A 27194-nucleotide genomic window follows, 5' to 3' on the forward strand; every position below is an offset into this window, starting at 1 on the left:
GTTCCCTGTCGGTGAGCCCTGCAGATTCCTCCGAGGCCCCCAGCACTGACTCAGCGGAGGAGTCACTTGCTGGCCCACTACGTTAGGTCTGCCCGCTGGTCAGCCCGCGTTTTTGGGTATAGGTGCCTGCTATGTGCGTTCCCCGCTGGTGATCCCCATATGCTTATTTCCGCCACGGTTAAGTCCCCCCCCTGGGTGGACCCGTGCTTTCCCTATCCGCTAACCACCTTCTTATGCGCACTCCCCCTCCTTAGGGTTAGTCTATATGTAATTCCATTTGTCTCCCTATTGGGTGCGGATGGTCTCCGCAGCGTCCTCCCTACCGGGATTGCACGCTTCCCAACGTACTGTCGTATTTCCTAGAATTAGCTAGACGCTAGCGACTCCCAAAAAAATATACCTATTACGTAAAGCTTCTTTTTGAAGTGGGGATAAGTTAGGGCCAAGGGCACGTTGGAGGACCGCGCCTTCCATGATTTGGGTACGTCACGCTTGCCTAACTGCCCTCTCATCGGAGGCGTTGGTAAGGTGCAGTCATTATGGTGCTTTCAATGGCTCCCGTACGTGGATTTAGAACATCAAATCCACTTATAGCACTGGAGTTCCCCAACCAAAGGGGAACGTTCGAGGTTACAGAAGTAACCCTTCGTTCCCCGAGGAGGGGAACGGAAGTGCTATACTCCGTCGCCATAATGACTGTCCCTTAGCTGTTTAAAAGTCTCTTCAGCTTAAAAAGGATGGCGTTTGCTGACGCCAGGTGTGCTTATATGCTCAATTAATTGGCAATGCAGCACACCTGCGCAAGCTTACGCTGCCAATTCATTGCTTTCATTGGCCCGTTCAATACTCTTTCAGACAAGTAGCTTCTGAACCGAATCTCCCATACGTAGATTTAGAACATCAAATCCACTTATAGCACTTCCGTTCCCCTCCTCTGGGAACGAAGGGTTACTTCTGTTACCTCGAACGATCTGTGCCCCGCTGCAGAGTGCAGACGCAAAAGCCTGCTCTCCCGCGGCGCGGACCCGCGCGTGAGAAACAGGCGTGCCTCTCGGCTATTTTGACGAATACACACCTACCTTACACAGAGCCCAAAATGGAAGATTGTGATTGGGTCAGCCCAATGTCAATAAAGAAAAGAACCAATGGGCTGCAGATAATGTTACGGAAAAGAAACATCTTACTTTCAGAGCGTAACAACTCACAGCACCGTCAATCACTGAGGGATAAAAACATGACAGTCTGTGTTTTATGGGCCGATCAGATCATAAGAAGATGATCAGCCCGGCCCAAAAAGTACATCGAAACAGCGGGAAACTGCCCGCCGTCTGCCCTGGCCACAACAGGGAAAAAAAAAAAAACTGTGTTAATTGCGTTAATTTTTTTTACACGTTAATTATTTCAAATTAATCGCATGCGTTAACGAGTTAATTTTGACAGCGCTAATATATATATATATATATATATATATATATATATATATATATATATATATATATATATATTTAAACCAGTTTATGTAATGTAGTGACATACAGTATCTAATAAAATAATATTATTACAGATATGCACAAAAACTGTTGGAATTTTTAAACCAAAATGTAGGTGAAATAAAAATTTAAATAAAAAAGCTATTTTATTTAATAGTATTTTGAATCACAATTTTACGGTTACTGCTTAGTACTACACCTTCCCAGGAAACTTTGAACTGAGAAAAATATCTAAAACCAAACATTTGATTTCACTTGACATTCCTCATGTTCATTTTGATTTAGGGATAGTCTCTTTTTTTCTTGCCTATGTTGATTTATTAATCTCCCTGCTTCAGCATCTATCTGAGCAGCTCTGGTTCAGCCTGGCTGCTGATGGTGACATTTGATGGCATTTGCTCACAGTGTGTAATTATTAGTCTGCTGCTGTGAATGCAAATGCACTTCTGACAGGGAAAGGGAAAGGTTATGATGAACCCTATCAACTTATACTAACAGATGATCACAATCAATATACAGTATTACATCATCCACAGATGTTTAACGTGCTCTTACACCTGCATAGAGACACCTGCAGCTATACAGGCTGTGGGCAGCATGTAATCTTGCAAATCATTAAAAGTATGATTTAAGTATATATCATTAAATCATTATTAGTATTTCTAATTCACACAGTACAATTGATTCCATTTCACGTGTACTGCACAGCAGAAATTGAACAGAGGGGGTTGTAGTGTGGTGGGAAACACCAAATGTGTGGTATATCACAAAACTGGTCTAAGCATGTCATCAGCTGAGGCAAACTGGTTTAGCCACAGCCATATCACCCTGCAGCCCAACACCGTTTTTACTGAAGCTAAGCAGGGTTGAGCCTGGTCAGTACCTGAATGGGAAACCACATGGAAAATTTAGGTTGCTGTTGGAAGTGGTGTTAGTGAGGCCAGCAGGGGGTGCTCATCCTGTGGTCTATGTGGGTCCTAATGCCCCAGTAAAGCGAATGAGACACTATACAAACCTCTTAGTTTTGAATAACAATGTTATTTTATTTATTTATTTATTTTTAACTAGGCATGTTTGGGATAATTAGGCATGTTATTGTATAATGATGGTTTGTTCTGTAGACTATCGAAAAAATATAAAGCTTAAAGGGGCTAATAATATTTACCTTAAAAATAGTGTTCAGAAAATCAAAATTGTCTCTTATTCTTATTCTTATTATTAGCTGAAATAAAACAAATAAGACTTTCTCCAGAAGAAATATAATTAATCATATTAGGTAGCCTATGTTAGGTGTGCAATCTGATATAATGACAATGACACAAATCATAGAAATAAAGCTTCTTTATTTTGGTCTCTTGTCTAAAACAGATCTAAAATGTTAGGAATTAAGCCAAAGGAAGGTTCTATAACTCTTATTTTTACCCACAATCTTAGTTTTCTCAGATTTTACTCCCCGGAGCATCTGACATCATGTACCTCACTCAAGACATGTGTTAGGGCTTCCCCTACCGTAATACACATAAAACACAGATTACTGTAAAACTTGTCAATGGCAGGGAAGCATTTTCTCTTGTTAACTGCAGGAAAAGAGTTCAACTAAATCGTTTATCGGTTCCACGAACATCATAATATTAGCCATACATGTAAAGTGGCCTTCAATTCGGTCACGTCCAGCGAAACCCCGTGCAGAAACCCCGCTCATGATTGTGAAGCGCTTTGGGTGTATGGCCATACACAATAAATGCACAATAAATTCACTATATAAATACATATAACTTACTTACTAGCTGGACTAGCCTTTGGAGGACATGTACTGTACCTGATCACATCACTGTACTTTACTTACGAGATGTACAAGACAATCACAGCTGTTTCTAAATTGCAAATGCAATTTTACATCAAACTGTTGTGCAGCCCTACTGGGAAACACACTCCTGCTTAGATCTTGTAGAATGTTAGACAGCTTAATTTCCATCTTCTTAACTGGTTCACTCAGTAATAGCAAACTGGCACAATCTGGAATGGATGGAATATTTACCTGCCACAGTAATCTGCAAAAGTATTTTTTTTTTATTTTTTAGATGTGTCAGATAATGGTGTTTTGAAGGGAGTATGTTTATATTACCCCCAGTTAATTTATTTTCAATTTATATATACCATAAAGTGCAGTATATTTCCTGTGTATATGGGTAATTTTTCCTCAATACTGGAGTGGGAATGGTGGAGCTGGGTAAGCTTAAGTACATAACAGGAGGCCAAAGCAAATATTACATTTGCTCTAAAGGCAAATTAAATAACCTACTAATACAATTCCATGACTTTCTGAAAGGATTTGCCTCGAAAAATGGATTACAGCAGTCAGGAGTGAAAAACTTGTCAGTTTTCTTTTGTACTGAATTTCTGGCCAGAATAATGCTGTTTTCAACAAGATAGCGCCTCTGCTGAAGTTGTGATATTTCTTCTAATAACAGTCCCTGTTTTTTTTTTTTTTTTCATATGTCAGTCAGTATAATTTATGTTTGGATGCATCATGTGAAGACATAATTCTATATTTTTAGAAGAGAACTTGTAAATCCTGCTGTGTATTTAGTTGATTATATTATAACTTGTATAATTGTATATTATAACTTTTATAATTTGTTTTTACATTCAGTGTTTATTTAGTTTACAGGGTGTCTAAATAGGAATATTTGTTGTTTGAGAAGGCAAATAACACCTGCAGCTGAAGTGGGATTTTTATGCATTTATAAGGAATTTAGTCAAGGATACTCATCTAAGTCAAACATGTAGGAGTAATTTGTTTTCTTTTTCTACTTTCTTTCTATCTCTTCCCGAAGCAGTAGTAATGCTCTACATGATTTATAATTGCTGCCATTTGTGTACTTCAAGTCTTGAATGGCCCCATGAACCATGCGATGAGGCCTCGAAAGTGACATACTGTAATTCATCATATGTTTAGAAAGACAACTCTATTTTTATAAAATGATCATAAATGAAAAGTGATATGCAATGTTGCACTGTACTTTAGAAACCAAGGATTCTTGCAAAAGAATCACAATTTTCACAAAAATATAGCACAATTATGATAAACTGTGATGATAACAGTGATAACTGTAATGGCTGTTTCTGAAGAATCATGCATCACTAAAGGGTGGAGTTGGAGTTGCTGAAAAAATTACCACTTTAATAACTAATGTCAATTTAAATAATAAATTGCTTTAACTTTAAATTAATAGAGTATTTAATTCCTTTGAAGTTCCTTTTTGGTCAAGATTTTTTAGTTTAACAATGCAGAAAGTGTTCAAATATCATATGATTTCATTTAGAATACACAAAATGCTTAACATAACAGGACACAGAAGTCAGAGAGAGCTTAACGTGCTGCAATTTAAGGCTGTCCCTACAGCAGACGCAGCACATGCAAATAAATTGTGCTTTTTCCATGTACATAGACGCATGAATAGTTTGAGTTTACTCGGTCCAGTTGTTCGTCAAATTCTTTTCATTGGCATGACAAATTCACTTTACAATATACGCAAATTCATGTCATGGGCTGGGTTTCTGTCTGCCTGAAGACTGTAGCTTTGTTGCTAATTGGCTAACATTGATTTTATTGAGAGAGTAGCTGCTTTATGTGCTTTAGGAAAACTGAAAAGCCTGAGCCCCCCACCGAAAACGACTGTGTTCTACGAATCACAAGTCCACTTCGTGTGCCCTGAGAAAAACGATGGCCACATTAGTGGTCCTGGAATGCCACCTCTGGCTAAACTTGAAAAAAGATAGGCGCGAAGTTGACAAAGTCCGCTTTCTTAACTTGCCCATATCCCAGGCTGGCCTGTTCAGTGACACCATCAGTGAATTCACGGCTGTGCAGTAGGATGCGATGGGCTGAGTTATCTATCGGCGGGGATGTAAGACCGCTCCCCCCACCGAATCATCCACATCCACTGCTTCTCGCCTAGGGCACCCGCCTGCGACCCGCCGAGCACCTCACAGGCAACCAGCGCTCCCCGCCCCAGGGCGCCGCTAAATCCAGTAAACGAACACTGCACATGGAGGAGGCAGACGCAACCCCTATATTGCTGTGTCCTGTTTGCGCTTTGCGTATTATACGGATCGTACTCAGAGCTGTTAGAGTGTCTGAGCAGCTCTTTATCTGTCATGATGATTGGCAGAAGGGAGGTACCGTATCTAAACAGATTTAGGAACAAACCCACTAAACAGTGGATGCCATCTCCCTTGCTTATCAGAGCCAATGCGAGCCGTGTCCACCAGGAGTGAGAACCCACTCCACTCAGAACACGCATCCTTTTGGGCGTTAGCACGCGGTGCCTCTCTAACAGACATTGTGGAGCTGCGGGCTGGGTGACACCTAACACATTGCAAGATTTTTTTTTTTTTTTAGGGGAAACGATTTCTTCACTTGTGCTGGGAAACCCCGATAAATGAGGAATTTCTCTCTAAGGCGGAGATACGTGCACTTTCTCGCTTTGTCAGTTAAGTTTCCCACCTGGCGAACCCTAAAGAGATTCCACCAAGGCCCCCAGCATCTGACTTCGGGGCTATGTACCTTCGCCACAATGTTTGCCCCTTAGCTGTTGGGCGTGAAAGTCTCTTTAACTAGAAAAGGATACATCAGCTTGGCACGTGCTGCGCTTATATTCCAAATTGATTGTAAGTAGTGCCAGCTGTGCAACTCATTGGCATTTCATTGGTCCATTTATATACCCTTTTAGGAACCCTTTTGGATTCTGACGAAATCCCCATAGTTGAAGTTTCCACATTGCATTTCCGTTCCCCTCATTTAGGAAACGAGGATTACTTTAATAACGGAGCGGTTCTTAGATCATGTTTTCATTTTATTGTTGAGACAGTGAAACAGCGTAGCCTGCAGGGTGATGTGAATGGGGATATGAAATACAGTTTACTTTGAAGATTTACCCAATGTGTCCTCTGGAGTTTGTTTACCATATCAAACTTGTGAAGTCTGAACTTACAAGCAAAGGATGCAAGACTGAAATTTGTGTAACCTATACTTAATATTGAAGGAAGGCTTAATCATAGCAAAACTTTTAAAACTAAAACATATTAGTGTAAATGGGGCCTGAGACTACTAGATCCTTTCAGCGGTGCACCCAGCTCTGTGAGTTCATTCAATCCTCCAGAAACTATAAACTGCTTTAATGATGCTTCCAGCTGAGCCAAAAACACTTTGATGAGCTGTTTCTCGGTGTCAACAAGAGGATTTCTCTTTGGGACACCAACAACAGGTGCTACATCATAATCACGTCCATACTAGATCAGTTCTGATTGGTTGAGGTGGCATGAATCTCTGCTGAAGTTAAGATTTTCTAACTCGAGCGAATTATTTACACGAATCGTGTCTTCTGTGCCACCTCATTTGTACGAATAGAATTGCAGGATGTCTATTCACATCCTTGCATTGACTAAACATGTAAATCACTCGTGATTGTCGCTTCATCCGCATCTGGTGTGAATACACCATAAAAAACACATGCAATTACAAAAACATTAGCAAATAAAAAAAAAAAAATCTTTATTTTTTTGACAGCAATGGAAATGTTTCAATGGGACCCTAAACATGACTGACTTAGCCATTTTGGGTATGGTTCTTTAGTCTAATAAAATACAAAAGACAAGAGAATTACAATGTTAAAATATAAAAACAAAAACTAACCTTTCAAAGATCACCTACAACTTCACTAAGCCATAGTCACAGCTCAATAAACATTTTGCAGCAGCGTCCATCTTGTTTTAGGGTGCCCCTGAAACATTTTTTTTGTGTGTGTGTTCCATTTTATTTACAAAAGGCTAGTGTCTTCGTTGTGAGAAAATGAAGCATGTTTTATTAATTTGTTTTTGTTGTGGGAAAATGCAGCGTGTTTTTTTTATGTGAAGATTTACAAACTAATTTCAAGAGGAGCATGTGATATGTGATAGAGGAGCATGTGATATGAATGACCACAGCTGGTCCCTATCAGTAATCAGCTAGCCAATCGGATTATTTCAAATCTAACATAAATATCCAGCCTAACTTTACTCCCTATCTTCGCTTGGGAAGAACCCCCTATCCACCCCTTTTCCCTCTTCCTTATTTCTAGGATCGGGTGACACGGTGGCTCAGTGACTAGCACTGCTGCCTCACAGAAAGAAGGTCACTGGTCCAAGTCCTAGCTGGCCAGTCAGCATTTCTGTGCAGGTTTATATGTTCTCCCCGTGTTTGCTTGGGTTTTCCCAATATACTCCACTTTCCTCCGACAGTCTAAAGACATGAGACACAATTAAATTAAATAATAGTAACAGTCTCAACTACATTAATACTGAGCTTCTCTAGGTGAGTAAGCACCGGTGTGGTTGACGGCCTATTCCTATTGAGCTGTCTTTATTAATCAAGGAATAAGCCAAACGAATCGGGAAGCTCTCGAGACCTACCAGATCTTGTATCTCTTTAAATGCTTATTGACCAGACGGGAGCCTTGGGCTTATCTATCTCCATGCTTAGGGTTCTTACCCAGGATAGCATGCCAAACCTGCTATTATCATCAAGCATTATTAAGTGTGAACTCTTGGGGCCCTATCACACCCGATGCAATGCGGTGCAAGACACAACGCAATTGTTGTTTGCTAGTTTCAGCTCGACGCAAGTGTCATTTTGACGTTTTGAACCATGCTGTTTAAATAGCAAATGCATTTGCATTGAGGTGCATTTGCAAGAATGTGTGTTGAGGTGCATTGCTGGCGCATTGCAATTTTGAGGAGCTATAATAGACTGCACAATAAATCAAAAGAGGTCTAAAGTCCAGCGCAGAGTGAGCCTTGCTTAAACATTGCATAATACACACAGGATGTACAGCAATATGCTGTAAAATATTTAATGCTTTGTTTATTCTCCACCAATAAACATGTAGCAAATTATAACAATAATGTAGATTAACTTGCACGCATATCTACATCAAAAATCTGTAAAAGATTATAATGTATATTAAAGTGCTCGCATATCTACACCATTATTACTGTAGTAAATTAGCTCAAGGTTATTCTTCCCGCGCCTTTTCCGCCATTATAATGTTAATAGTTATGATTTAGATTACAGTGCATTATATATATAGCGGGCTAGCTTAACAGGAGGAAGATTCATTTGAATGGGGCTTCAAATGAATCTACTCTTTAGATCTGAACAAACGAATTTTCCAGCGATGCTATGAAAAATAAACCTATTAAGTTTGAGCAGGGTAACAAGATCAAAGTTTAAGACATTAGATTCATAAATATACACAGGCACCTTTCTTTATACAAAAGTAAACTTTATTGACTAATCTAACAGAAACAAACACCTAACACAAACACACATTCATTAGAAAATAGAGAAGATTAACGAACGTGAAGTAAGAGGTTGAGAAGATGTAATGATGGGAGAACCTCGGAGTTTGTAAGAGCAAACTAAGCAAACCAAACAATCAAATTCAATATAACCCTTCTAGGGTCTTTTAGAGTTGCATTTAGTCTACATCAGTTGAAATGGAAGTGTACTTGCGTGTCCATGTGATGTAAGGAGGCTCCCTTGGTTGAGCATGTGGTTCTGCTGGTTGTACCTTTGCTCGCACGAGTGTTGGAGGGGGGTGAGTCCGTGTTTGAAGTTGAAGCAGCAAAAGGATTCAGGGATGTGAAATGTCCGAGCTGTGCGATTAACCCTTTCTGTCTGGGTTTCCGCCTGCTTTCTTGGAGGTTTCTCTGCTTATGTCTCGTTTTTAGTTTCTGAAGAAGTTGCAAAGAGTTTGAAGAAAAGTTTCAAAACAGCGTGTTTCAGAGCAGAGCCGGGTTCAAGAGAGAGGTTCAAGAGTTGCAGTTCAAAGAGAGACTAGAGAAAGAGAGAGGGGCGTAGCTTTGGTCCCAGCTTATATAGGGCGGGTTCGGATCCACCCTCCATGGAAAGTTGACCAATTAGAAACTAACCTCTCTGCATCTGGTTTATGGGGCTTTGTGCGTGGCAGCGGAATTTGCATAGGCAAATTTTATGCAAATTGGGACAGAAATGTTAAAGTCTCTTAAAATGTTAATATGTTACACTCGTATTAAAATAAAATGTCAACGATCAATTAGTACAGCAAGTAAGCTTTACGAAAAGTCTAAACACGAACAGTATAAGAGCTTGTTTAGCTTCGGTAAAGTTAAACATTTATACAGAATTATTCAAACCAATAATATTAATACAGGAGCAAGGGAAATGTTGCAAAACACATGATTACACATGAAGAGAGAGTAAAGTTTACATTAAAACATCATTCTTAAGCAAGGAGCTTAAAAAGTCCTGAACCGTTTTTTGTTCAATGCTACATGGCACATTCCTTTTGGGTCGTAAATACCTTGGAATCAGGTTTCGAGCCTTCCCTGGGAAAAGGCTGGCTCAGTTGTGGAATAAAAGCAAAATAATTATGTGTCTGGTCGGCCATATTTGGTACAATGCAAATATCTTTACAAATAAAAAAGAATTAAAGGATTAAAATATTACAAAACATATTATTTTCTAGCCTACATAAATATAAAAACTACTGCCTCCATGCCTTCATCTCGGGTGGAGGGCTTTTTTTAGTTTATTTATGACAATTTGCTTTTGTAAAATGTTATTATTATTAGTATTTATTATATGCATATTTATATTTGTTTTATCAAAAATAAGCTTAGATTTGCCCACCTCTCAGGTTTTATACCATATAGGGCACAGCATGTGTATTTGAAAATAACTCAGTTTTTGATCACACTTCGTTATTATTGTTCATTTATTTGTTTGCTGAAAATCAGAACTGATTTTAGAAATAGTTTTAAAACAAATCTTTGCGCTTAATAAACTAAATTAAGTATGTAAAGGCTAATGGATATCTGTGCACACAACACGTTACCCTATCCACGAGAGTAAGAGTAAAAATGAAAGTAAAGAATAAATAGGCTCATTCTCTCAGGCTGTTCTCACACTAGGTACAGTTGCCTCGAACCCGGGCCAAAGCACGCTTGTCCCCCCTCCCGTCTCCCCCGATGGCCCGCGCTCACACCACAAACGGGCTTCGGCACGCTTACGTCATCGCTGCTGGGCTGTTCAGTGAGAAGCACTCTCTCACTCAGCAGCACAGTGGAGATTTCTCTAGTTATATCGTTTCAGTTGTTTGATATGCCGTCAAATATTTCGCCAAACAGTCCTTAGGGATGCGGGGACACGCAGTCAGATATTTCGCCGTACAGATCCGCCACTTTTGGCGCTCATAAACAATCATAAAGCTCTCATGCTGCAGGAATGAGGAGGTCTGCTGAAGGCGCGCAGCTGTCGTGAAGTGAGGAGTTTGCGTCTTTAATAAACGACGGCAGTTTGCGTTCACTGAACAGTAATGATTAATAAATCTATATGAAACAGTCCCTTAAAAGTCACGTCTCACTTTCAGTTTCGGGCTTTGGCGCGTTTTGCACTCACACACAAGCGTACCGCGCCAAAGCCCAAGTGAACCGCGCTTAGGCACACCTCTTCCAACCGGGCCAGGGCCGGCCAAGTGAACCGTGCTTGAGCCTGATTTAGCGCACTCGCACTTCTCAAACGATCCGGGAAACGGGCCTGGGCACGTTACGGATGGCATAGTGTGAGTAGGCCCTCATTCTCACGCTGTAGATGGTCTGTTTAACTGTTTCCTGCTAGTTAGGCATTCAGTTTTTCCACTTACAAAATCGACCATGTAAATAGCAAATGCGCCATAGCGCGACACAACTGACTCTTACAGGGAATGGCAGATGAGACTGATTGGTTTATTCTCAAAACACACCTATAAGTCATTAAGAGAATAAGCTCAACGCTGTTAGACCATACGCCACAGAGCAAAGCAAATTTTTCCGTCCTTAAAATAGCAGAAGTTGATTCGGACGTTCCCTGAATGCTTTTGCACCCTGTGCTTTGCACTTTGCACCTGGATCGTCAAAATAGAGCCCTTGAAGTGTGTATTATTGTGAGGATTTGTCAAACGGATGAAGATCTTTTCTTAATTTACTGGTGTTTTTTGTAATTGCATGAGTTTTCTAAAATGTAGCACGTTTATCTATCTCAGCAATCGCACAAAAAGGAATGTCAAACTTAGTGATAGTATTCTTTAAATTCATCCAAGACTACCTCTATGTAGAATTAAAGAGTAAACACTGTGCATTTGCCTTGTTATGCACCTTCTGTGTGCTATATGCCAGTGGTTTGGCTCCATAAGTTGTCAATTATTAGATAGTGTAATATAATAAATCTAAAACAATAATATTGTAAAACAATAATAATCTAAAGTTATAGACATTGTAGAAATTATTGGTTTGAAAAAATACGCCATTATAAAAACCTGAGTTTCTGGTATTTGATATTCCAGATATTTGTGTGATGGATGGTCTTTTCCGAGGGAGAGCAGATATGGTCTTTGGGAATTGACTGCATTTGGAAGGAAGGAATTTTATGTTTAGAATGCACAATTTTATTTCCCTAATCTCTCAGTACAATAAATTATTAGATCAGAATCAATAAAAAAGTTTGCTCCCTTAAGGAAAATAACTTTTACTGTGTTGAGAAAATGTTGTGCTGGCCATTACGGGACCTTGTTGTCTGTTTTCCCAATGACAGCGGTATTTCTGCACCCCTTTGCCCTTCAGAATAAACCAATTCTGTTTGTCTCTCTCTTTCTCTCTCTGCAGAATGATTCTGTGAGGGTTGGGTTTAGGGTAAGGTTGAAGTAAATGAACAGAATATAAAAAAAATCATGGTTTGGGTAGTTCTTTTAAAACAAGCAATTTCAGTGTGTTTGTATGTGTGTAAAGGTTTATGTGGTTTAAAGAGACATGAAGTTATATAATGACATGAGTATGATATTGTTACAGGGATACAGTGTGTAGGCATCTGTGTGTGTGCAGGCATCCCTGTGTGAGCGAGAGACAAGTAGAGTCTTCTAGGTCTTGATGTTTGTGACTCCTTCGATCTGAGCTCCAACCGAGCACAGAATTGCCCAAGTGTGTGCAGTCCTATGATAACAGCTAGAGATTGCTGTGTGTGTATGTATTTGCTGTTTCTGACACTGCACTCTTTCATCATCTGAGGGTTATCAGCTGTCATTGTGAATGCTGTCTAACAGACCATACTGTTACTCTCTTATGCTGTCTGATTTGTGTGTATTTCTGCAGAATGTTTCTTTAAAATTAACTTCAGAACTTTTTTACTAATAGAATCCTGTGAAATCCAACCCAGACCAAAGCTATGAGACTTAAAGTTCTCTTTGTATCCTGTGTTCTCCTTCAGGATCCTGTATATGGGAAAGGAAAACTGGCTGAGATCCAGGGGCTCATTTTAGGAATGCTGGAGACTTTCAACTATGAACAGGTATTGTACTGTGGGTGCATGCACGTTATTAGCATAGTTGTTGCATAGAAAGAATAAGATGTTTTTAAAAAATCAAGTATTTGCTCTTCTTTTCTCTTAAAAAATATTGGAATCGATTAGCAGATTTGGAATCAGAACCATAAACGCTTAAATTATACTTAAATAACCAACCTTAGCTTTGTGATATCAATTGTTTTTGATTTTGTGGTTACAAGTTGAACATTTTAAACATTTGGTTTTCAGAATTTTATTTCCCTTAGATAATGTCACTTTACCATGATACAGTGCATCTGGAAAGTATAAAGCACTTCACCTTTTCCACATTTTGTTTTGTTACTGCCTTACTCCAAAATAGACTATATATATATATATATATATATATATATATATATATATATATATATATATATATATATATATATATGAAATTACGTGTGAGTTTTCTGAGAGAAATTACAAAACGGGACGGAAGCAGGAGATGGGTCTGAAATACAGGAGACTGCCAGGAAAAATGGCAGTGTTGGCAGGTATGCTCACACATACACTCTGCACTCGGACTACTTCAGAATTGTTAATAGGGCATGGTGGGCATTTCTCTTTTTCTCACACTGAACACAGTCGACAATAACAGCAGACTGGGTCATCAGACCAATCAGCGCAGATTAGCACCGCGCTAAGGAGGGGTTTGCGAACAAATGAATCGCTGAACAAATCATATGGGAGTTGATGGGATAATTAGGTAAAAATGAATGCGTATTATAAGACAATGAACGTGTTTTTGACCTTGCATGCACATCAGCCTGTTGTTGGAGACCCCCAAAATCAAAATATGTTCCTTTTTAATGCATAATAGGGGCTCTTTACTGGCATTCACATTAAGAAACTTGAATTGCGTGTTTAAACAGAGATTTGTCCATTTATGCAAGCAATGTGATAAACCAAAGAAAGAATTGGAAAAAAATGAAACCAAAAAAGGTGGATCGGTCGTTCTTTTATTGTCTCACAGGAGAGGCTGCTGGCAAGAGAGAATGTTATGTGCTGTGACTGCGACGCGTGTCATTTCATAACCATAGGGCCCATTGTCTGACTGAATTAAATTAGTTCTATGGATGTTAGGGAAATTAATTCACTAAGCTACTTGAGGGGCTCGAGCAAAGTACCCTGAGAGCCGGGTTGGTCTTGCGGGCTGCCAATTGAATAGCATAGCTTAAAACAATTTAAAACTTGACAGAGCTGCTGCACCAGTAACATGACTGAAATCTATAAATGCATGCATTTATTCATCGAATGAAATTAAAGAGCAATGCAGTTTATTGTGACAAAAAAATAATGTTTTGAGTTACTTTAATCTTTTTTTGTGCTACGTTTAGTTTTATCTCTTCCATCACTGAAATTGCAGTGATGTAGTCACTGTCTGTATCTAATAATACCCATGTCATCCTGGCTTCATCTCATCTTAGTCTTGGAAAAAAAGGTCATTAACAACATCTTTATTTTTTGTTACCGAAATTAACAATGGTCTGTCAACAACCATTTTAAGATACTGTATCCCCACAGATGTTCATTTGGGTTTAGGTTTGGGCTCTGGTGGGACCACTCAGGGGCATTCACAGATTTGTATTGTAGCCACCTCTTTGTGATTTTGGCTATGTGCTTAAGGTTTCTATCCTGTTTCAAGATGAACTGTTGCCTCAGTCTGAGGTTGAAAACACTCTGGAGAAGTTTTTCATCGGGTATATCTCTACATTGCTGCATTAATCCTTCCTTTTATCTTGGTCTTGGTCCCCCAGATGTTTCCACTAAAAACACCACCATGCTTCACTGTAGGGATGGTATTGGCCAGGTAAAGAATAGTGCCTGGCTTTTTCAAGACATAAATTTTTCCCAAGACATAAAAAAAGAAAAGAAATCAAAAAAAGAAAATAATTATTTTTTCTTATGGTCTGAGAGTCCTTCAAGTGCCTTTAGGTCATCTGTCTGACTAAGCCCTTGTCCTTGATCACTTGGTTTAACCGAGCAGCACACTCAAGGAAGAGTCCTGGTGATTTTACATTCTGCTATTCATAAATAATGGCGGCCACAAAAAATCCTGTCTTGGAGGTCAACAGACAATTCCATAGACTTCATGGCTTGGTTTGCACTCTGACATGGTGTGTGCCTTTCTAAATCAAGTACCGTGAACTAATTTTGGCAAGGTTTAAAAATATCTCAGTAGCTATGTTTCCATTCACAAATGTTTATATGCATTTTGGATATGCTCATAAAAATGGTTGATGGAAACACCAATATGTGCATTAATTTTGAAAATGCACTTAAAAAACAAATGTGCATAACTGAGTAGGATAAACTATTTATTTAATTTTAAAAAATGCATAAACTACATTGGAAACACTTTTACCAAACAAATGTTTAAGTCTTGTGATTTTGTTATGAGAGATGATCAAAATATGTGTAAATTGGATAAATCTGCAGGCTGACTGCACTGTAAAACATCTGAAATGTTTTGGTTATTCTAAAATGCCTAGCCATCTCAGTATTAGTGTTATTATATTAATAATTACCTCCAAAACTCAAGAGTGTCTGTGCTCCACGTCTCATCCCTTCAAACGCCATCACACCTTCATTGAATGTTAGCATTGTCTTCTGAGGAAAGAGTAATTTATTAAATGAAGAAAAGATTAACGCAGCTTTTCTTACTGCAGCACATTCCATTTTTTCTTTTGATTTTTGCCACCAGTTTATGAGTAAGTGAAAATAGTTTTTTCTTTGATTTGTTGGAAAGAAACGCTGCTTTACATCATTTACGTGATATTCTAGTTTTGTGCATAAATTTAATTCACATGTATAAATGGTCACACAGCTAATAATGATCAGTAGAATCAGGAGGCACTTTTGCGGTGAATGCTACTGTATACTTATGTACTGTACTTTAGAGCCGTAATTGGGCCATAAAAAGTTAGGACCAATAGTACATTTTGATTGGCTGCTTTTTAAAAGCCTGAACCCGTTTACGCCCTGGCATTAGTCATCTATATGTGTTTTAACATAGTTTATTCATAAAAAATGTAGGGTATTGGTCGCTTTCAAGTTAAGATAAAATAAGTCCTCTGTAACATCAAAACATCTCAGCACTCTAAATAGGCTTAGGTACATACACTTCGCCTTTAAATTGGCCAACACACCAATAACAAATATTGCCTAACAAATTAAATTAAAATAAAATCTAAATTACGACGGGTATTTGGCAATAATGAAATTGAGATAAAGGCTCTGCGGGATTTGTTTCGCCACTTCTCTTCACAATCCAGCCTTAAGGTGACTTTGAAGCTGAATATTAAAATAATAATGACAACATATATTCCGTCTACATTATGCACTTTTGGTTTATTTAATATTTAGTTATAATTTGAAAATCTTTTGCTTACCAACATTAGGCTATGTGGTTTTGTGGAGGAACATTATTCAATCCACCCATTGTCTTTAGCGTGGTCTTGCACTTACTGATGGTGCGTCCATCAGTACTGAACAAGCTTTCACTGCTGCTGCTACTGGCCGGAATGTATACTGTTCTGGCTAATTTTGCATGTTTTTGGTAGGATTGTTTGTTCATCTTTCACCAGCCAAGAATATCCATTTAATTTTCCATGACAGCGGTTTCAGTAGCAAGTGACCTTGTCATTTTCTTTGTCAGCTTGCTCTACATTTTCCCACTCCGCAAAATTAGCTCTTTTTGACTTCTCTGTTATTGCTTGTTTCACCTTTGCAGGGATGGGTTTTAATGTTGTAAAAGACAATTTAATTACTTTCTCACGCTAATCGAAATGCATCACATGACTGTTCATTTACCCCACAAGCCAGAGTGCAAGCCCGAGTCTGGCCCGACCCCTTCTAAAATGATAGATATTGAGCACACATTTGGACATACCGTCTCACTCATGCTTTGTAAGGTGTTGAAATTCACAAAGTTGTTGTTAAATATGTCTGTACAGTAGAGCAACCCACGGTGATTTTTTTTCACATTGCCATTATTGGGATGTTGTTTATAAAATATTGAGGAAAATTATGAATTATTAATAATTAGCAAAATAATTTATGTAATCTGCTTTAGAATTAGGCTGTAAATAAACAAAATACAGAAAATTGTAAGCACTGAACTCTTTCTGGACATACTGTATCTCACTCATGCTTTGTAAGGTGATAAAATAGACAAAATTATTGTTAAATATGTCCGTACAGTAAAGCAACCCACAGTGCCTCATTAATGTCTTACTCTCCTATTTATTGTGCACTTGTGGATCTTGGACAGCAGTGTAGAAAGATATTTCATTTAGCTTTGTTAAATTATAATGAGATCTTTTTATACTGCTCACACAGTTCAAGCTACAGCAGCTAAATTCACACTGTTCTATGTGATAATTGGAATGAGATGTGAGGCGAGATTTTTGGGGTTCTTTTCCTTTTTCAGTGTTGTAAATTATTTTATTTTATGTAAAGTGACATCCAAGCACACAGTGTCAGTCAGCAAACGAGAGCTGCATGACAGACACTTGATCCCTTGCATAAATTACACTAGTTTTTTTTCTTGGCCAACACTAATTATTATGGATGCTATATGTTCTTAAAGTTGTGCACTGTTTGTTTATAAGAGATTTGTTGTGTACAACTGCAGTAACTATGTCTATTTAAATAAATAAAAAAACACACATACATTTTCAGACACACTTGCGTTGGGTTTTCATGTTTTATGGAGACCATCCATAGAAATAATTATTTTTTTTAATACTGTACATTCTGAATAGTCTATCCTTTTACACTAACCCTTCCCTTACTCCCAACCCTCACAAAAACATTCTGCAGTTTTAATAAAAGTAATATATATAAATAACTTTCTTTGATTAATGAACATTTTTCTAATGGAGAACAACTGCTGATTATAATATTAGTAATGATAATAATAATAATATTACTAATAATAATTCTTTATATTTATATAGCACATTTCTGGGCACTCAAAGTGCTTTACACATGGGGGGAATCTACTCATTCACCACCATGGTGCAGCAGCCATTTTGCGCCTGACCACACACCAGCTGATTGGTGGAAAGGAGAGAGTGATGAAGCCAATTATGATATGGGGATGGTTAGGAGCCCATGATGGACAGAGGCCAGCGGGCAAATTTGGACAGGCTGGGGTGGGGTGAGGCTGGGGTGAAAATCCTACTGTTTTTTAAAGGGCATCCTGGGAGTTTTTATTACCACAGAAAGGCAGGACCTCGGTTTAACGTCTTATACAAAAGATGGCGGTCACTGAGCAGTAGAGTCACCGACACTATACTGGGGCAGTAGGACCACAGGTTGGGTGGCCCCTGCTGGCCTCACTAATACCACTTCCAGTAGCAACTTAGCTTTCCCATGTGGTCTCCCATCCAGGTACTGACCGGGCGCAGCCCTGCTTAGCTTCAGTGGGGGACCATGTGAGAGTTGCAAAGAGCTAACTGCCGGCTATATTGATTATTCCTCACCCCGAAACCCCCCAAACACACATAACGGTTTAAAATGGTTTTAATTTGACCAAGTGCTGATGCTTTTTCTTTTGACCATACCCACATCTGCTATTAGGACTTATATCTGTGCACCTCTAAAATACTTTAAAACAGTGTTATTGAATAGGCTGATGCCATTTCCACTAAAAGAAAATGACAGGGCTGGACCTATCAAGCAGCTCCTTGCTCTGTTTTTTTTTAAACAGCCAAACGTGTTTTATTTATATCACAGCATGCCCAGAACCACTGAGTTCAATAAAGCTGCATTTGACTGCTTATGACAACCACCAACCACACATTATAATTTCCCCTAAATTCCCCTCCCCTCGATTTGTGCATATGATTCATTATGTACTGTAAGGTGAACATGAAAATGCACTATAAACATCCATGATGTGAATGTAGATGTAGACTGTGGCATTGACACGATGCTCACTTGATACTAATGGGCCCAAAGTGTGCCAAGAAAATATCCCCCACACCATTACACCACCACCACCAGCCTGAACTGTTGATACAAGGCAGGATGGATCCACGCTTTCATGTTCTTAATACTAAATTCTGACCCTACCGTCCAAATGTCGTAGCAGAAATTGAGACTCACCAGACCAGGCCATGTTTTTCCAATGTTCTCGTGCAATTTTAGTGAGCCTTTGCAAATTGTAGCATCAATTTCCTGTTCTTACCTGACAGGAGTGGCGCCCGGTGTGGTCTTCTGCTGCTGTAGCCCATCAAGATTGGAAGTTTTGTGCGTTAAGAGATGCTCTTCTGCATACCTCGGTTGTAACAAGTGGTTATTTGAGTTAATGTTGCCTTTCTGTCAGTTTGAACAAGTCTGGCCATTCTCCTCTGACCTCTGACATCAACAAGGCATTTGCCCTACAAAACTGCCGTTTACTGGATATTTTTTTTTTTTTCTTTTTTAGACCACTGCGTGAAAATCCCAGTAAATCAGCAGTTTCTGAAATACTCAGACCAGCCCGTCTGGCACCAACAACCATGTCACATTCAAAGTCACTTTAATTACCTTTCTTCCCCATTCTGATACTCTGTTTGATCTGCAGCAGATTGTCTTGACCATGTCTACTTGCCTAAATGCATTAAGTTGCTGCCATGTGATTGGCTGATTAGACATTTGCATTAACGAGCAGTTGGACAGATGTACATAATAAAGTGGCCGGTGAGTGTATCTTCTAAATGTGAATTTCGACATTTTTCCTAGACCACACATTCATAATAAAAGCCAAACAACTTCCGTTTTGATTTTATGAGGACTTTATAAGATATGAATCCTATCAAGGCCTGTTTCAGCAATATTTATTAAAGAGCACAGTGATCGTGCAGTTGCGCGCATACCTTAAAACTTTTTAATCACTTTGAATAGGCCTTTTTGAAAGTGACGTCCCTTCAGAAAAACTTAACTTATTCCACCTCATCCTCACAGCTGCTTTAATCGGGTCAGTGGAGGGTGGGGTGTTATGAGAACTCATTAATGGCTGTTTCTTCATTAATTAACAAGTGCATAATTGAAGAGGCTCTCAGGACTTCTCAGGTTCCTTGTTGGTTATCAGTGGCATGCACACATACACCCTACAGTTTTACTCCACAAACAAGACCCCATAAATGCTTTCCCTTTGCTTAAGTTCAGAGAGAGTCTTTTTTTAAAGCCGTCAGAAAATTTGGAAGTACCCTCTCCTCCCTCTCTCTCTCTTAGTGTTATTATAAAGTAGGCATTGAATTAAATTCCTTCCTAGTTTTTGCTTAATTGAAATGGCTTTGCTAGAGGATTTTTGAAAGTCACGATGAAACTTCCACTGAATTTCCATGACACTTATTGACATCTGTTTGTAATGCAAATTTGTTTTATAGATTTTTTATAGATCTTTGGGTGCAGTTGCTTTTTCCCCTTTTGTCTTTTCTTTGTTGTCTTCAGTACTCAATTCTGAGGTCACCTGTAGGCTAATAGCATTCAGAAATCTGCATCTGAGTAACATTTTGTGCCTGTTTGTTTCTTTCCATTTTGAGGTATATATTTTAAAACCTGATGCTGGAATCTGTAATCTGTAAATGTAATTTTTTTGAAGGTGTTTTTCTTTGGCTGTTGTGTCCATGGATCATAGGGTATTTGTTGTCAGCAGTAAATTCTCACTCTTATGCTTTTAAGTGTTTTAGTATGGGCACAATCCAATGAAAGATATTACACTGTCTACATCAGGTTTGACCATGTGAGGCCATTTACACTTGACATGTTAAAGCAAATATTGCAAATCTATTTGCTTTGTTACTAGAAGTGGTGCAATGATCCTATACCTCCGGGTTTCTTTCCAACGAGCCTCGCTTTCATGTTTTAAAATGGTGGTCGCATGAAATATTCGTAATGTTATTATCAGTATTTGCATATTTATATTTGTTTACAAAAAAAAAAAAAAAAACATGTTTAGATTTGTCCATAGATTTTACATGGCATAAGAATAGGACGTGTGTTTGGATATAATAGGAAGAATAGCATGTGTGTTTTTTTACCATGCATGTGTGTTATTATTGTTTATTTATTCATTTGCTGGAAATTAGAACTGAATTTAGAAATTTTGAAACAAATCTTTCCACCTAACAAACAAAATTAAATATATTAGATGTCTTCAGTGGAGTGAGGTTCCACCATTTCCTTATCCACGAATGTAAAGAAGTAAAGTAAAGAGTAAAAGTAAAGACAGTAAAGAGTAAAGCATTGTCCTAATGCCTTTGCACCATTCACTTTAGACTTTGCGCTTATATCATTAAAAAAGAGTTCCAAATCTTAACATAGAATTTATATTAAACAGGTAAAACTAAAATCATAAAAAATAAAACAATAAATTCCTTTCTATAACAAAACACACATTAATTTAAGAACTTGAGGAAGAACAAGAGAGGAATTATTTGCTGTTTTTTTTTTTTCTAAAAAAACTGTTTACATTAATGCACACAGAAAAGGCATTCTATTAGAAAACCTGCTTTCTTATTACTTCAGCTTATTTTATCTATAAACTATTCCCTCGATACTTGCAAAAATTTTGCTGAGCCACTCTCTTTCTACTGAAAAAAAGTTAAATGTGATTTTCTGTCATTTTCTTACACTTTTTCCACTTTTGCTGTCTAAACTATCAGCAGATGTGCTATATGGATATGTGGTCTTTCATTTTGTCAGTGAAAGTAAGCGTGTGTCAGCGTGTGTTTGCACTCTCCCTCCCGTGACCAATAGGAATTTAAAGCCTGTCATTCAAAGTAAATAGCAAGCAAGGGGCAAGAAAACCACCTGATTCCCCCTTCACACAAACATATGCGCACACACATTTCCCCGTTGGCTGAGACGCTCCACTTGGTTTCACTGCAGTAAATAACATGAAGCCACAAAATTGAGACATAAATTACACATGCATAAATGCTCACATTTTGAAGCTTCCCTAAGGAAAGATTTCCTGGTATGTTTTTAACACACAAACTTGGTGAATTCCCCCACAGCTGATGAAATATTTTGAAATATTTTTCTTCAATCCTCAGAAACGTCTGTGGGGGTTAAATGTGCTTCCCTGTGTATGTGCGTGTGTGTATGTGTGCAATACTCCTGCCAAAAATGCTGCACCAACAGCAAAATAACATACATCAAGCCATACTCTCTCTCTCTCTCTCTCTCTCTCTCTCTCTCTCTCTCTCTCTCTCTCTCCCACTCTTCTGTCTTTTTAAATGACCTTGCTAAAACACATTGCCCCTGGGGAAGGCTGTAAATTAATGGAGATTTTTCCACTCATAGTTATAAACTGAACCAATTTGAGTGTCAGCAGAAGCTCAAGTGTTAATCTGCTTTAAACATTTCTAAAGATATTTGATTAGGATAAAAAAGAAATATGTATAAGAGAATTTGCATGTTCTCCCCGCTTTCGCATGGTTTCCTCCAGGTGATCTGGTTTCCCCCACAGTCCAAAGACATGCAGTACAGGTGAATTGGGTAGGCTAAATTGTCTATAGTGTATGGATGTTTCCCAGAGTTGCAGCTGGAAGGGCATCCGCTGCGTAAAACATGTGCTGGACATGAAATATTTCTGTTTAATGGAGGGATTATTTTTTTCTCATTTCTAATAACTGATTTATTTTATCTTTGCCATGATGACAGTAAATAATATTTGACTAGATATTTTTCAAGACACTTCTACACAGCTTTAAGTGACATTTAAAGGCTTTACTAGGTTAGTTAGGTTAAATAGGCAGGTTAGGGTAATTAGGCAAGTTATTGTATGGTTTGTTCTGTAGACTATCGAAAAAATGTATAGCTTAAAGAGGCTAATAATTTTGGCTAATAATAAGAGGCTAATAATTTTGATAGCTGTTAAAAAATTAAAAACTGCTTTTATTCTAGCCGAAATAAAACAAGTAAGAATTCCCCAGAAGAAAAAAATATTATCAGACATATGGTGAAAAGGTTCTTCCCCTGTTAAACATCATTTGGGAGATAATAAGAAAAGAAAAGAAAATTCAAAGGGGGCTAATAATTCTGATTCAACTGTACATACTGTATGTATACGTTACATGTTCCCCAACTTTTCTTATGTTTTTTTATGAAGCTTTCTTAAAGGGTTAGTTCAACTACAACTTTTACCTCCCTGTTGTTTAAAACCTTTAAAGGTAAAATTATACTTTCACCTGGCTATGAAACGCAAACCTCCGCTGTCTGCACACAAATACAAGTAATGGAAGCTTATATACTTGACTTTGTTACTGCTGTACTGTTATTTAACAACAGAGGGCATAACTGTTGCTACAAATAATGCTGTAACAATTTGTAACAATGTTGTTCCAAACTAACTTAGGAGTAACTTTCATAAGGTGAAGAAGTAATCAGTGCAAGGAGTTGCCTAAACAAATTAGTTTTATACATGTATACAGTTGAAGTCAGAATTATTAGCCCTTCTGAATTATTAGCCCTTCTGTATGTTTTTCCCTAACTAATCTTTAATAAAAAGAAGATAGTTTCAACACATTTCTACAAATAATAGTTTTCATAACTTATTTCTAATGTAGTATTTGTTTTGTCTTTGCCATGATTCCAGTGCATAATATTTTACTAAATATTTTTCTAGATATTAGTATTCAGCGTAAAACATATGCTGGAATATTTGGCAGTACATTTTGCTGTGGTGACTTCTGATAAATAAGGGACTAAGCCGACTGAAAATGAATGAATGAAATAATAACAAATTATGTTTAACAGAGCAAGGAGAGTTCACAGTATTTCCTTTTTTTCTTCTGGAGAAAGTCATTAAAATTGTTTAAAGGAATCATTTTGGCAGTTTTTTATATATCCATGTCAACTGCTTCCTTAATGCAAAATCTTTTATATGCTTTGGACAACCTGTGCACAAAAGATATACATTTTTCCTCAAAGCTTCTATAAAACAAGCTCAGATTTCTGTCACATGCACATTCATCCTCCAAGTTGTGCATCTTCAGATACTCAGCCACACGTGAAGTTACAAAAAAAGCTGTTAAAAATCAATTAAAATAAATGGTTTAAAATAAATCCATTGATGAGACACATCACCTTTACAAAATCAATGTGTGAAAAAGCAGGACTGTTCATTGTGTCATGACACATGATTCATTTTTTAAAGCCCTTTTGAATAGTGTGCTGTATTTTTCTCTTTGTTTCCCTCAGACGTTGTTGGAGACCACCACAAATCTGTTGAACTCAGATCTTCACTGGTCTCTCTCACACTTGCGCAAGGCAGTCAGTAAAGGTCTTCATCCAAGACAGGACCACTGCAACATCTGCTTACAGCAGTACAAAAGACGACAGGAGAGCGAGGAGGAAATCGTTATCTTCAGGTACATGCACGTATATAGAGCTAATATTGTGCTGCACCTGCCTGTGTTATTATTATATCACAGATAACCACAGGGAAACTTCTCTTTTAAAATGCTTCTTTTTTTTGTTGTTGTTGGCAACAGTTTTTTAAAGCAGCCTCATTGCACACTTTGGAAGGTTTTTTCCCTTATTTTGAGTTTTTAATGTACTTTAAAAGTGACTCAAACTGCTTTTACTACTAAAAGAACAAAATTGCTCTTTGACACTCAAATCACTGGTACTATGGACTGTGTGTATAGCTAGATATTTTTGCTTAACAATATCATATTATTCGAATATTTTCAGTATATATATATATATATACGATGCAGATTACTTCCTATTAGTAAGAATATGTATTATTGTCAGTCACTTTAAACATTTGAAATAGTCTGAACATTAACTGTGCTTGCAGATAAAAAAAAAAAAGTTTTAGTTAAAATGTGCTTTTAAAAGTTCATAAAAAAATGGCGCTGTTCTTAAAAAGTAAAAAGAAAACTGTTTTACTTAAATCTAAAGTATTTATAGTAGCCTATTCATCAAAAGCTGGAAATGCTGCTTGGACCTTATAAATATAGGCTATATGTCATATTCATACACTTTCAGACAAATCTTGAAATAAATGTTAAATGTACATGACAGGGTTCATACAGGCACAGCCTAATGAAAATCAATTCCAGCACCTATTTTTTTTTTTTCAAGACTGACATGCTATGTATTGAAGACCTGAAATGTATTCTCAGCAACCCATTAAACACTGCATAGGAATAGATACAAATAAAAACCATTAATAATAATATTTATTAATCATATATTAATAATATAATAAACCTGCACTAAGTGCTTGTGAAATCTTTTTTGTACTCAAGTAAAAATACTATTACACTGCTAAAATAACAAAAATTTTAGTAAATAATACTAATATTAGGTAAAAGTACAAATTACTCTTTTAAAAAGTACTAGTTGGTTACTTTTGAAAAAAAAATCTGATTTTCATTATGAAATCACTTTTTTTAAGTGTAAACCTAATTTAATGGTTTGATTACTTACATCCCAAAGCTACATGTATAATTTGCACTAACAAAGGAATTATAGTAAATTTTTCCTTTCATGACAATTAATCTTTTTCAATAGCACTGGTAAAACTACCAAATAATCTTTAAGGCCATAGAGACACTTTTTGCCCATTTTTAAAAATATATATTTTTAAGCTTTGAAAGGTTAAATTAAAGTATATGGTAAAAAGATTTAAATTTAGCCTTTTATTTACATATTTTACACTATTTTCTTTACAATATGGCAAATTTGTTTCTTAAATAGCGGTACATCACATGTAGATTTTATTTTACACTTGATCTTAATCTAAAATAGAAACGTAAAAAAATACAAGTACACTGTCAGTAAACAAATAAAACAAATGACTTTATTTTACTTGAGGTATTTGAAATATGACGACACTACATTTATCAAAGCAGTGCTTTAAGAGCCTTATTGTAAATTGTGATAAATAAACAATAAGTAGGCTAACAATGGATTGCTTTGACCTGTAATGCTTTAGGACAGATCAGAATACAGCTAAATGTATAAATCACACAAATACCTCACCCAGAAACATTTCCAGCATAATTATTTTGTCGTAAAGAAATAAAAAAATGTTCCACCTTTGCTAAAAGTAAGTTTCACTTCACAACACAGCCAAATAAGAAGACCATTAGCATTGTCATCGATCATGTATCAATCTATTTCTAAATATTTGATAACTTTGAATACTTTTGATTAAATTTAGTTAAGGAGCAAAGAGAAATAATGTATACTTTAATAGTGGAGAGATCTCGATTGTATTCAATCTGAGCACACAGGCGATCATGAGAGGACCTGCAGTTCATTTGAAAAAAGCCTATTTAAGAGCATATCTGTTTTAGCGATTTGCGTACATGAATGCGCTCTCGTGTTAAAATAAAGCACTCGCCGCATTTCCAGAAATGAGTAATTGCGCAATACCTTCATTCCCGCGCGGCCATTCAGAATGTATTTAGAGGAGTGACAGGTCAGAGGCGAGTCGACTCGCTGTCGGAGAGCGAAACGTGTATGAACATCAAATAGGCAGGAAATATGTCCGCGGTTTAATTACTCTGCTAGACATCTCTGTAGTGAAAACATCCGAGAAGCATTATTCCAACAAAACATTTGTTTTTAAGTTGTTTTTTCTGTCTCTGCAACACAGAAAGCCTTTGTCCCGCCCTTACGTTTCACGCAACTAGACAAGGTCGACTGTGATTGGCCACTTTTCATGTCAGTCAAATCACGCTTCAGAATCAATTCTTAAACTTTGGAAACTGATTTTCAGCAGCTTATGACACAATGCACTAAAATAAACATTCTAAGCACAGCGTTGTGATCGTACGCTTCACAAAACAGCCAATGCTGATCACATCAATGTTATATTACGCATTAAAGGATTAAAAGTGTTAATTGTTTCTTTCATTATTCAGCGATTCCTCCGCGTACCACTAGGAGGAAGCCCGCGTACCACTAGTGGTACGCGTACCACAGTTTGAGAACCACTGCTTTAGACCATGTGATATTTATTTATAACAATTCTTTGCTTTTCAGTCAATATGGGGTGCTGTGTGTACATTAATGAGAAAAAAAAAATTACTGAAATTATTTTAGCGAATGGCTGCAATATAACAAAGAGCGAAAAACTTTGGGGGCTCGAAATACTTTCCATACCCATTGTATGTACTGCAGTACACATAATCTGCACACAGCAATAAGTTAGTTTCTCTAAGATATAAAATAAGACATATTTCTTTTCTTGTTTTTCATGTTTTTATGTGGTTAACACAAACCATTTAATTTACATTATATGTGTTTTATAA

General features: G+C 37.4%; 1 protein-coding gene across 3 annotated transcripts in view; it reads left to right on the forward strand.

Moving 5' to 3' along the window:
• Positions 1-27194, forward strand: part of vps8 (VPS8 subunit of CORVET complex) — a 233276-nt gene that overhangs the window by 151914 nt on the left and 54168 nt on the right. For all 3 annotated transcript variants that reach the window (XM_073949180.1, NM_001080616.2, XM_073949179.1), the window contains 2 exon segments: positions 12811-12891; positions 24124-24293. In XM_073949180.1, coding sequence (XP_073805281.1) covers positions 12811-12891; positions 24124-24293 — 251 coding nt within the window.

Source organism: Danio rerio, chromosome 1 (assembly GCF_049306965.1).
Source record: "Danio rerio strain Tuebingen ecotype United States chromosome 1, GRCz12tu, whole genome shotgun sequence".
Taxonomy (NCBI): domain Eukaryota; kingdom Metazoa; phylum Chordata; class Actinopteri; order Cypriniformes; family Danionidae; genus Danio; species Danio rerio.